Genomic DNA, 11,118 nt, shown 5'->3' on the forward strand with positions numbered 1-11,118 from the left:
TGGTATTTAGAAAGGAATGAGCTGGAATTTAATCCAGGAAAGCTCCCTGCTCCCGTGCTGTCCCCACTTGCACTAGCCCAAGCCAGCTCCTGGCTCATGCCCAGCCCTTCCTGCGCTTGGGGCAGCGGAGGTGAGCGCCAGAGGGGTGTTGTGCTCAAAATCCTGCTATGGGCGCAAGGGAAGCGCAGCCAAGAATTTATAACTAATATAACCGAAGCCTGAACAGTCGAAGAGCGGTTTTTAGCTCGCATCTAGATTGCACAAAAGGAAAATAAAGCAGTGCATGGTGTGGTACAGCACTAGGGGTACAGCTCTGCGCTGCTTTAGCTGGTCTGTGGGGAGCGGTTTCTCACCTTGGTGTCCCCAGCGCATCGCCCCGTGCCTGCCCTGCCCCTCGCCCCGTGTCCCCACGCTCCCGTATCCCTCCGGGCAGCATCCTTACGGGATGAAGACGAGGAAATGAAAAATAAACGAAGCGTGCCTGTCCCCGCGATGGACCCGCAGCCCCACGTAGGTGCTGCTGGGGGAAATGAGAGAGACCAAACACGGTGGGAGAGCTGGTGGGCGGTTTTATTGCAGGACATCTCCAAGCAGTGTCACAAAGGTGTGACATCCTCCCTCCCGGGCATTTATCCCCAGGAACAGGGATAAATGAGGGTTTCAGTGCCATCCTTTTAACCCTTTCTTGGCTGTTTCTCCTGCCACTTCCCCACCACCATTTCTTCCATCCGTGCCAAGCGTATTTCTGCGTGAAGTCTCAGTGCATCTCGCCAGCCCGGCGTGGGGACCGTCCCCAGGGCAGGGTGCTGCTGCTGGTGGGTCAGCCCAGCGGGGACCGGGCAGGAAAGCCACCGGTGTCCTGTGGGAGCAAAGCCTGTGGTGCTGGGAGGCTGCATCGCTCGCAGGGTGCAGGCTCGGTTCCCTGCCTCCATGGGGTGACAGCAGGTCTGTCCCCAGCCTCCACAGGGTGACGTGGGACGGCTCCCAGCTCCGCTAGCAGCTCCCTCCCGTGCACAGGAAGATCCCCACGGCCATGCCCAGCAAGGCGAAGGTCCCCAGGATCAGGCCCAGCACCAGTGGGGCGTGCGACCGGCTGCTCTGTTTTCCTGCAAGAGGCAAGAGGGATGGAGGTGACAACTGCGGTCACCCCCACCGTGCCACCGTGTCCCCCCCCAGCCCCGGCACAGACCCGTCGCGGCGCTCCGAGCCCGCAGGATGCCGACGCAGGTGGTGTTGAGGAAATGCTGGAGGTCCCGGGTGGTCTTGGGGTACTTCATCAGCTCCCGCTCGGCAAAGGTGGCCACGGCGTCCGCGCCGGGCCAGCGCCGCTCCCAGGTGGCGTTGGGGACGTGGAAGCTGAGGAAAGCCGTCCCGTTGAGGGTCACCTCGTAGAAGCTGTGGGCCGTGCCGTTGGGGAAGAGGCGGCAGCCCAGGCGGCAGCACAGGCTCTGGGTGTCTGCGGGGACAGAGGGAGGGGGTCAGGGTGAACCCACTGCAGTCGCCAGCACCAAGCTGTGCATTGAGTTTGCCAGGCAGCAGCCCTGCGCCGCCCGACCCCCCCCCAGCTTTGCTTTCACTCGGTTCAGCTTCAGCAGTGACTTTTCCTACGGCTGGGCAGCCGTGCTGACTTTTCCCTTCCTTCTCTGCGCGGAGCACAGCTTCGGTTTTATAGAAACAGGAGGTTTTCCAGTGCAGAGTGAGACGCCCATCGCTCTCACGGAAGGATGCGGTGCTGAGGGGCGAGGGGACGCGTGGGGCTCACGCCAGGGACCCCGAGGTGAGAAAGTGCTCCCCAAGGGCCAGTAAAGAAAAAAACTGGTTCGGGGGTAACAAAGGAAACGAAGGTAAAACACACTCTGGGCAGGAACATCAGAGCTCAGGTGGGCTTGCAGAGCTACGCAGGCGGGAACACGAAACGATGGCCGTCAGCGTCCCATGCCTGCCGCGGAGGATGTGGGGTGCGGGCAGCGTGCAGGCAGGGTGCAGGCAGGGTGCAGGCAGGGATGCAGGCGGGGTGCAGGTGGGGTGCAGGCAGGATGCAGGGGGATGCAGGGGGGATACAAGCAGGGTGCAGGTGAGCCACAGGCAGGGTGCAGGGGGGATGCAGGGGGGATGCAGGCAGGGTGCAGGCAGGGATGCAGGCGGGGTGCAGGGGGGATACAAGCAGGGTGCAGGGGGGATGTAGCCAAGGTGCAGGCAGGGTGTAGGCGGGATGCAGGGGGGATACAAGCAGGGTGCAGGTGAGCCACAGGCAGGATGCAGGGAGGATGCAGGGGGGATGCAGGCAGGGTGCAGGCAGGGTGCAGGCAGGGTGCAGGCAGAGTGCAGGGGTTATGCAGCCAGGGTACAAGTAGGGTGCCTCCACCCCACCACCCCTGCACGCTGCAGCCCCCAGCCCTTCTGCCAAGGGGCAGCGGGAGGTTGAGCATCGCCCTGTTCCCGAGGTGGGCTCCGGGTAAGAAATTCCCAGCTCCGCAGAAGGGCTCCTTTTGCCTAGAGCGAGGTTTTGCACATGGCCATGTCCCCATCCCTTTGCCCACTGAGCTGTCGTGGTGCCCAGGCAGTGCAGGGGGGGCTCCCCTTCCCCCGTGGGACCCGTCCCTGTGCCCCCCCGGGTACCACTTACAGTTGATGGGCCTCTCCTTGCTGAAGAGCTTCACCAGCTGCCTGAAGTAGAGCAAGTAGGTGGTCACGTCCTCCTGCCGCCTGGCCCAGGCGTCCGGGGGCTCCAGCGGCAGCACCTGGGTGACATTAAACCCTTCCAGGAGATGGCTGAGCTGCCCATCCAGGCTGGCGTTCCCCCAAAAGACGGAGCTGCCTTTGGAGACGCGGGTCCGTTGCAGCATGGTGAAGGTGAACGGGGCTGCAAGAGACGCCGGACATCACCCACCGCGCCGTCACCTCCCCATAAGCCGTGCGTGTCCCCCCCGTGCCAACCCCAAGCCTCTCCAACCCCACCGCCACCGTCTCCTTGCCTTACCCGCCTGGTCCGCCCCGCAGCCCAGGGCCCCACAGAGCAGCAGCAACGGGAGCATCGTGTGGACAGGGACAGGATGGGGACGGACGGGAATGGTGGCCCCAGCGCTGGCCTGGCGGGGAGTTAAGCTGGACCGGGGAGGTGGGGCTGCGGGAGGAGGAGAGTGGGAGTCCGGCCAGGTCTCTCCCATTTCCTTAGCCCGAGCCACCCGCACCCCTTCCCTGCCGGACATGGGGTGCCCAGCCCTGCAGCGACTGGCGATGGTGAGGTGGGACAGGCTCTCAGCTGACCCCAAGGCCTGTGAGGGCGTACGGCACCGCTCCAGCCGGCGGGGGAGCGAGTAGCCAGCACCTGCCTCAGTTTCCCTATCATTGGCTGGGCAGAGGCCCCGTCCCCGCTCCCCCCAGGCACTGCGGGAGGCCAGCGGGGAGACAGCAGTGCGGACCACTCCAGGAGAAGGTAGGAATGGAGGGGAGCAGCCTCGCAGCACCACGCTGCACCCATCGGGGCACACGCCCAGCGCCGGTGCTCCCAGCGAGCGCTGGCACGATGAGACCCCTATCCCCAAAGGGGTGCGAGCCCCGGGATGCAGCATCCCTGCAAGCCCCTGGAACAGGCTGGGTGGGAGACCAAGAAAACCCTGGACAGGCTAGCTCTGTATGCTTGATTTTTACATTCACCTAAAATAATTCTAGATTAAAATCTTTAAAAGATATGTTTTCTACTGAAATATCCAGCTCGTCCCGCCAGCATGGCGTGGCGCAGCCTGGGGCGACAGATACCGGCACCGCACCGCCTGCCATGGCATGGTACGGCACAGTATGGCCCTGTATGGCTCGGTACAGCGCTGTATGGCATGGTATGGCCCTGCATGGCTCGGTATGGCCCTGTATGGCTCGGTACCGTGCTATATGGCACCGTATGGCCCTGTATGGCTTGGTATAGCCCTGTATGGCTCGGTATAGCCCTGTATGGCTTGGTACGGCGCTATATGGCACAGTATGGCCCTGTGTGGCTCAGTATGGCCCTGTATGGCTCAGTACAGCGCTATATGGCACGGTATGGCCCTGTATGGCTCAGTATGGACCTGCATGGCTCAGTATGGACCTGTATGGCCCTGTATGGCTTGGTCCGGCACTATATGGCACAGTATGGCCCTGTATGGCTCGGTATGGCTTGGTATGGCCTGTATGGCTCATTATGGCCCTGCATGGCTCAGTACCATGCTATATGGCACGGTATGGCCCTGCATGGCTCGATATGGCCCTGTGTGGCTTGGTATGGCCCTGCATGGCTCGGTACGGCACTGTACGGCCCGCCATGGCGCGACATGGCGCGCCGCGGGTGCGGAGAGGGGCGTGTCGCGGGGTGAGGGGGGCGTGGCCTCCAGGCGGGGGGCGTGTCGCAGCGGGCGGTGGGCGTGGCCTCGCGGCGAGGGGGCGTGTCGCGGCGGGCGGCGGGGCGGGGGCGTGGCCGGCGGCGCCGGTGCCGGGAGCGCAGAGATGGCGGCGGCGGAGCTGGAGCGGCTGCGGATGGCGGGGGCCGGCATGGCCATCGCCGTCCTCACCAGCGGCGGGGACGCGCAAGGTGGGAGCGGCGGGAGGAGCGGGGGCGGCGGGGGGGGCTCGGCCCGGCCCCGTGGGCCCTGCGTGTCCGTGTCCGCCCGGCCCCGCGGGGCCGCAGTCCGCGGGGCACCCGGCCCACGCTGCTCCCCGGGCAAACGGGGCGGGGGGGGGGGGGAGCGGGGACCCCCCCCCATCCCGTTTTCCCCCACCGGGAAGCGGCCGGTGCCTCCCACCCGCGGCGTTTCACCACCCGCATCGAGAACCCTCCGGGGGGGGGGGGTCACGGAGGACCCCCCCGCGTTGCGGGTGTCACGGCGGACCCCCCCACCCGGGGAGAAGCGGCTGTTCCTGACACGTCTCGCTCCGGGGCGGTCGCTCATCCGCAGCACCCACCCGTGCACCGAGTTTCCCCGGTCTCTGCCTGCGTGGGTCGTGTGTCCCCCCACCCTCCCCCGCGAGGTCACCTATGGGATCCGGTCCCCCGTGGGGTCCCTCGGTGCTCCCCCCACACTCACGTCTTGCCTTTCCAGGGATGAACGCCGCCGTCCGCGCCGTCACCCGCATGGGGATCTACGTGGGAGCCAAGGTCTTCCTCATCTACGAGGTTGGGGTACACCCCCCCGCTGCTCCCTGCCACGGGTGGGGGGGAACCGACCCCCCCTGCCCCGTGCCAGGGCACCCCTCACCTCCGCCCTCCGCTTCTCCGCAGGGCTACGAGGGGCTGGTGGAGGGGGGAGACAACATCAAGCAAGCCAACTGGCTCAGCGTCTCCAACATCATCCAGCTGGTGAGGCTCACCGGCGGGGCCGGTGGACCCCCGAAACCCACCCGCCCCCCAAATCTGCGCGACGAGCTGCGTCTCACCCCTTTATCTCTCCAGGGGGGGACGGTGATCGGCAGCGCCCGCTGCAAAGCCTTCACCACCCGCGCCGGCCGGCTGCGGGCCGCCCGTAACCTGGTGGAGCACGGCATCACCAACCTCTGCGTCATCGGCGGGGACGGCAGCCTGACGGGCGCCGACATCTTCCGCTCCGAGTGGGGTGGGCTGCTGGAGGAGCTGCTCCAGGACGGTGGGTGAACCCCTCTCCCCAAAATCCCTGCCTGGAGTCGCAGAAGCATTCAAGGGGTGTTGAGGGCCAGAGGTCCGCCCCATCGCTGGGACCCCCGGGGAGGGCTCTGCGGGATCCGGGCCGATGCCGGGTGGGAACAGCCCTAAAATAACGGGTGGCGCGGGCATAACCCCCCGCAGGGCAGATCAGCGAGGAGGTGGCGCGGCAGAACTGCCGCCTGAACATCGTGGGGCTGGTGGGCTCCATCGACAACGACTTCTGCGGCACCGACATGACCATCGGCACTGACTCAGCGCTGCACCGCATCATGGAGGTGATCGACGCCATCACCACCACGGCGCAGAGGTGAGCGGGCTGGGGGGCCGGGGGCCGGCCCGCCCTGGGGGCATCGCGCCCACCCTCCTTCTCCCACCCGTGTCCTTGCAGCCACCAGCGGACGTTCGTGCTGGAGGTGATGGGCCGCCACTGCGGGTAAGCCCTCCCGGGCGGGGAAGCCCATCGGTGGGACGGGTTGCCATGTTTTGGGGCTGGCGCTGCCACCACCGTGTCCCTGTCCCCCCCCCCCAGGTACCTGGCGCTGGTGTCCGGCTTGGCCTCGGGCGCCGACTGGCTCTTCATCCCCGAGTCCCCTCCGGAGGACGGCTGGGAGGACCTCATGTGCGAGAGGCTGGGGGAGGTGAGCCAGGAGCTGGGGGGAGCTTCCCGCGGCCCCGGCGAAGCTTCGGGAGCTGCCGCCATTGTCCCTGTGAAACGGGGCACTCAGCCGAGCGCAAAGCCAGCCCTCGCCTGCCGGGCCTCGCTTGGCCGCCCCAACCCGAGCCGCCCTCGGGGCTGTGGCCGGTGGGCGCAAAGGATGCTCGGGGCTCGGCTGCCGGTGAGTTCCGGCTAAGCCGCGGCGGCCATTTTCCTCCCCTTCGCGCCAGACGCGCAGCAGAGGGTCGCGGCTCAACATCATCATCATCGCCGAGGGGGCCATTGACCGCAGCGGCAAACCCATCTCCTCCAACTACGTGAAGGACGTAAGCGCCCGCTCCGGCACCCGCTCCGGCACCCGCTCCGGCACCCGCTCCGGCACCCGCGGTGACCGGCGGGTCCCCGGCGTGACGTCCTCTCTGCTCTGCAGCTGGTGGTGCGACGCTTGGGCTTTGACACCAGGGTCACCGTCCTCGGCCACGTGCAGCGCGGAGGGACCCCGTCAGCCTTTGACCGGGTGCTGGTAGGTCCGGGCAGGGGGTCACCCTGCAGAAACCGCATGGTTTCCGAGCCTGGAGGGGTGTCCCCACGCGAGCCGAGGGGAGCGTCTCACCCGGGTGGCCCTGGCGTCACGCAGCGGTGGGCGCCCCGTCCCCTCTGCAGAGCAGCAAGATGGGGATGGAGGCGGTGATGGCGCTGCTGGAAGCCACGCCGGACACCCCGGCCTGCGTGGTCAGCCTCTCGGGGAACCAGTCGGTGCGGCTGCCGCTCATGGAGTGCGTCCAGGTGGTGAGTACGGCGGGGACCGGGCACGCCAGCCCGCGGGGCGGGGGTCCCACTCCCCTCCCCGTGAGCGTGGGGGTCACGGCGCTGTGTCTCTCCCCCTGCGAAGACAAAGGATGTGCAGAAGGCCATGGATGAGAAGAGGTTCGAGGAGGCCATCCAGCTCCGTGGGAGGTGAGGAGCGGGGACCAGGATGGGGGAAGGCATCCATAGCGCGAGGCCAGAAGGACGTGCTGGGATGGGGGCTTCTTTCTGGGGGGAAACCAGTGGCTCCTGCAGCCGGGGAGGGTCGCCGCCATGCTCCCTGGGGTCCAGGAGCACCCCGGGGCCACGCTGCCGTGTCCTTGCAGGAGCTTTGAGAACAACTGGAACATCTATAAGCTGCTGGCACACCAGAAGCCGGCGCAGGAGAAGGTGAGGAGGGGTGGGGAGGGGCAGGGGACGCCATCTCCCTGCCCTGGGGACACGCACCGACATGCCGACCCCACCCCCGGTCCCGCAGAGCCCCTTCAGCCTGGCCATCCTGAACGTGGGTGCCCCCGCCGCCGGCATGAACGCGGCCGTCAGGTCGGCCGTGCGGATCGGCATCTGCCGGGGACACACCGTCTACGTGGTGAGCGACGGCTTCGAGGGCTTGGCCAAGGGGCAGGTAAGGGGAACGGCGAGCCCGGGTGCCGTGGGTTTCCCAGGGGGACAGGTCTGGGGCTCGGACGGGGGTGGCGGGGCGCTCCCCCACCCCGAAACTGAGCGCTGCTGGTTGCAGATCCGCGAGGTGGGCTGGCACGACGTGGCGGGATGGCTGGGACGCGGCGGGTCCATGCTGGGCACCAAGCGGTAAGCACAGCCCCGGGGGGGGGGGAGCAGAGCGGACGCCGCTGTCCCTGGGGCTTGCAGGGACCCCCTGCCCTCACCCCACGCTCTCTGCTCCCCTTCCCCGCCGCAGGACGCTGCCCAAGACCTGCATGGAAAAGATCGTGGAGAACGTGCGGAAATTCAACATCCAGGGGCTGCTGGTCATTGGGGGCTTCGAGGTGCGGGGAAGATCCTCAGCCCCTTTTCGGCAGGGGCCAGGGTGGGCTGTCGGCATCCCAGGCGGTGCGGACACCCCGGGCCGTCCCTGCTGGGATGCGGATCCGGCCCCAGAGCCCGCACGTCCCCAGCCCTGGGCTGCTTGCAGGCGTACGAGGGGGTGCTGCAGCTGGTGGAGGCCCGCGGGCAGTACGAGGAGCTCTGCATCATCATGTGCGTCATCCCCGCCACCATCAGCAACAACGTGCCCGGGACCGACTTCAGCTTGGGCTCGGACACGGCCGTCAACGCAGCCATGGAGGTGCGGGACAGGGCAGGGGGCAGCTCACGGGGCCGTCCCGCTCCGCCATGTTTCGGGATGACACGTGGGAATGAACCAGCATCGCGTCCCGGGCAGCAAAGATGGGTTTTCCTGGTGTGACCACCCCCATACACACCCACACACTTTCTCCCGGCGCAGAGCTGCGACCGCATCAAGCAGTCGGCCTCGGGCACCAAGCGCCGCGTCTTCATCGTGGAGACGATGGGGGGCTACTGCGGGTACCTGTCGACCGTCACCGGCATCGCGGTGGGCGCCGACGCGGCTTACGTCTACGAAGATCCCTTCACCATCCACGACCTGAAGGTGAGCGGGGCAGGGGGGGCTGCTTTCTGGCAGCGTTGTTTGAGTAAAATAAGAAGGAAAACCAGGAAAGAGAGGGCTCTGGGGCGGGGCAGGATTTGGAGGAGCGTGGCCAAGCCCCACAAAGCTGCTGGGTTGACGCTGGTGGCACTTGGGTCCGAATGAAAGGACCAGAGGGACCCCGGGTAGCTGCCAGCATCCCGGCGTTCATCTTGCAGGCCAACGTGGAGCACTTGACCGACAAAATGAAGACGGATATCCAGAGAGGGCTGGTGCTGCGGTGAGCTGGGGACCCCCGGGGACGCTTGCTGAAGAACCCAGCCCCGTGGCGGGGAGTGAGGCCGGAGCTGAGCTCTTGCCGCAGCCGGAGAGGGGTGCCCGGGCGCAGCGGGGTTTGGCAGGGCGGGCGCACGGCGTCCTGCCTGGGGATGCCACGCTCGGCCCGGGGGACAGCCCTGTGCTGGGTGCTTCCGCTGCCGTCCCCACCCCGGCCGCAGGGTCCTGCTGGGGAGGTGGGCTGGGGCTCTGGGCCTCAGGGAGAACAAAACAGCCAAAAAAAAAAAGGTGCTTAGGAGAGCATGGAGGGACTCCCTGGGGATGCCAGAGTAAGGAGCAGCCCCCCCAATGCCTTCCCTCTGCTCCCCCAGTAATGAGAAGTGCCACGAGCACTACACCACCGAGTTCCTCTACAACCTCTACTCCTCCGAGGGCAAAGGCATCTTCGACTGCAGGATTAACGTTCTGGGCCACCTCCAGCAGGTACGGGGGACAGGGCCACACGGGCCACCGCTGTCCCCAAGAGTTGGGCGGGCTTGACATCGCCATTTCCTTGTCCCCAGGGGGGAGCCCCGACCCCCTTTGACCGCAACTATGGGACCAAGCTGGGAGTGAAGGCGGTGCTGTGGATGTCGGAGAAGCTGCAGGAGGTCTACCGCAAGGGTGAGCCGAGGGCTGGGGGGCCGTGGTGGGGCAGGGGGAGGCTGGTGGCACCGGGCAGCCCCTGCTGCCCCAGGCGAGGTGGCCACGGTCGGCTGTGTCCCCCCTCCCAGGGCGCGTGTTTGCCAACTCGGGCGACTCTGCCTGCGTGATCGGGCTCAGGAAGAAGGTGGTGGCCTTCAGCCCCGTGACGGAGCTCAAAAAAGTCACTGATTTCGAGTAAGTCCCCGTCCCCACACCCCAGTGGTTCTCCAGCTCCCAGGGGGACCTTCCCAGGTCGTCCCCAGGGTCGCTTGAGAGCCACATGTCCCCCCCGTGCAGGCACAGGCTGCCCCAGGAGCAGTGGTGGCTGAACCTGCGGCTGATGCTGAAGATGCTGGCCAACTACCAGATCAGCCTGACCGAGTACATCTCGGGGACGATGGAGCACGTCACCCGCCGCACGCTCAGCATCGAGAAGGGCTTCTAGTCCCGGCAGCCCGAGCTGTAGCCCCCCTCCGCGCCCTCCCCATCACCACGTGCTGCTCGGGGAGCACCAGGTCCCCCCGTGTTCTCAGTAGCCCTGTAGCTTTGCCACCGACCCCTTAAAGCAGGCAGAGCCTGGTCCCGGCTCCCAGACCGGCACAATCCTGCCTGAAATCACTGGTCCGGGGTCTGGTCCCTGTGCAGATGCAGAAAAGCAGTGTTGCTAGAGCCCAGCTGCACAGCCCTGACCCTTAATCATCTCTTAATAGTTTATTCCTGTTATTTAATTGTGGGGCATCTTGATTCCTTACTGAGCCAGCTGCTGCTTTTAGTCGCCTGCCCTGCGTGCGGGAGGGGAGCTGAGGAGGATGCGGTGCCGTCCCGGAGCGGGTAGGGGCTGGTCCCGGGGGCTTTCGGCTGCCCCGGCGAAGCCCCGTCCTCCCGTGGCGTTTGCCCGGTGGGGTGTCTCGAGGGCTCAGCACAGAGCACCGGTCCTGGCAAGCCCCTCTTCCCCGGCCACCCTGCATGATGCTTGGCTGCGACCGTCACCGCGTGGCCCCGGGTGCCACCGAAGGGGCCGTGCCCATCATCTCACCGCTGCTCTGTGACCCCCCCCCAAATCTTGTACCGTTCGCGGCGCTGCTCTCCTCCTCCTGAGATAAAACCCGCTGGAGCCAAACCTGCCTCGCTGGAGAGTGGTCACTGCACGCCGAGTCCCCGCGGGGAGGAACGGGGAGCGAGACCTGGGGTTAGGGTGGGGATGAGCAAAGCCGGCCGGTTTGCCGGAGCCGGATTAATGGCAGGCCAGGATGTTTCCCTGCTTCGTGCGTCGTCAAAGCCTGGGAGAGTGGGACCGCGGGCAGCTTCTCCCTGGCCGGGTGCAAGGTCAGCATCCCTCCGCGGGCGGACTTCGCAATCCTGCAGAAAAATTGCTTCTCCCTTGTTTTGGTTCCCACCTTCAAAGAAGGCGCCGAGGCG

The 11,118-nt window shown here is 66.5% G+C and overlaps 2 protein-coding genes across 2 annotated transcripts; one reads left to right on the top strand and one right to left on the bottom strand.

The window, feature by feature from the left end:
- Positions 1-589: 589 nt before the first annotated feature.
- PROCR (protein C receptor) lies at positions 590-3,065 on the bottom strand. The gene is made up of 4 exons (XM_075417288.1): positions 2,981-3,065; positions 2,627-2,863; positions 1,190-1,456; positions 590-1,106 (listed from the first exon to the last, which is right to left on the bottom strand). The coding sequence occupies exons 1-4, from the start codon at positions 3,033-3,035 to the stop codon at positions 994-996; spliced, it is 672 nt and encodes a 223-aa protein (XP_075273403.1). The 5' UTR covers positions 3,036-3,065; the 3' UTR covers positions 590-993.
- Positions 3,066-4,437: 1,372 nt separating this feature from the next.
- On the top strand, positions 4,438-10,819 carry PFKL (phosphofructokinase, liver type). The gene is made up of 22 exons (XM_075417705.1): positions 4,438-4,564; positions 5,073-5,146; positions 5,252-5,329; positions 5,423-5,612; positions 5,792-5,957; positions 6,039-6,083; positions 6,180-6,288; positions 6,536-6,631; positions 6,736-6,828; positions 6,969-7,094; positions 7,198-7,262; positions 7,439-7,502; positions 7,591-7,737; positions 7,852-7,922; positions 8,032-8,119; positions 8,266-8,418; positions 8,578-8,742; positions 8,958-9,019; positions 9,387-9,498; positions 9,579-9,678; positions 9,789-9,894; positions 9,997-10,819. The coding sequence occupies exons 1-22, from the start codon at positions 4,480-4,482 to the stop codon at positions 10,142-10,144; spliced, it is 2,343 nt and encodes a 780-aa protein (XP_075273820.1). The 5' UTR covers positions 4,438-4,479; the 3' UTR covers positions 10,145-10,819.
- The last annotated feature ends 299 nt before the right edge of the window (positions 10,820-11,118 follow it).

This window comes from Opisthocomus hoazin, chromosome 4, assembly GCF_030867145.1.
Source record: "Opisthocomus hoazin isolate bOpiHoa1 chromosome 4, bOpiHoa1.hap1, whole genome shotgun sequence".
Lineage (NCBI taxonomy): Eukaryota > Metazoa > Chordata > Aves > Opisthocomiformes > Opisthocomidae > Opisthocomus > Opisthocomus hoazin.

Bases quoted from the DNA above. Each gene is read 5' to 3' on its own strand.
- PROCR (XM_075417288.1), bottom strand. From the start codon at position 3,035: ATGCTCCCGTTGCTGCTGCTCTGTGGGGCCCTGGGCTGCGGGGCGGAC. The intron at 2,864-2,980 runs GTAAGGCAAGGA...CGTCTCTTGCAG, and splicing joins CTGCGGGGCGGACCAGGCGG to CCCCGTTCACCTTCACCATG. The intron at 1,457-2,626 runs GTAAGTGGTACC...CTGTCCCCGCAG, and splicing joins CAAGGAGAGGCCCATCAACT to ACACCCAGAGCCTGTGCTGC.
- PFKL (XM_075417705.1), top strand. From the start codon at position 4,480: ATGGCGGCGGCGGAGCTGGAGCGGCTGCGGATGGCGGGGGCCGGCATG. The intron at 5,147-5,251 runs GTTGGGGTACAC...GCTTCTCCGCAG, and splicing joins AGGTCTTCCTCATCTACGAG to GGCTACGAGGGGCTGGTGGA. The intron at 7,738-7,851 runs GTAAGGGGAACG...TGCTGGTTGCAG, and splicing joins AGGGCTTGGCCAAGGGGCAG to ATCCGCGAGGTGGGCTGGCA.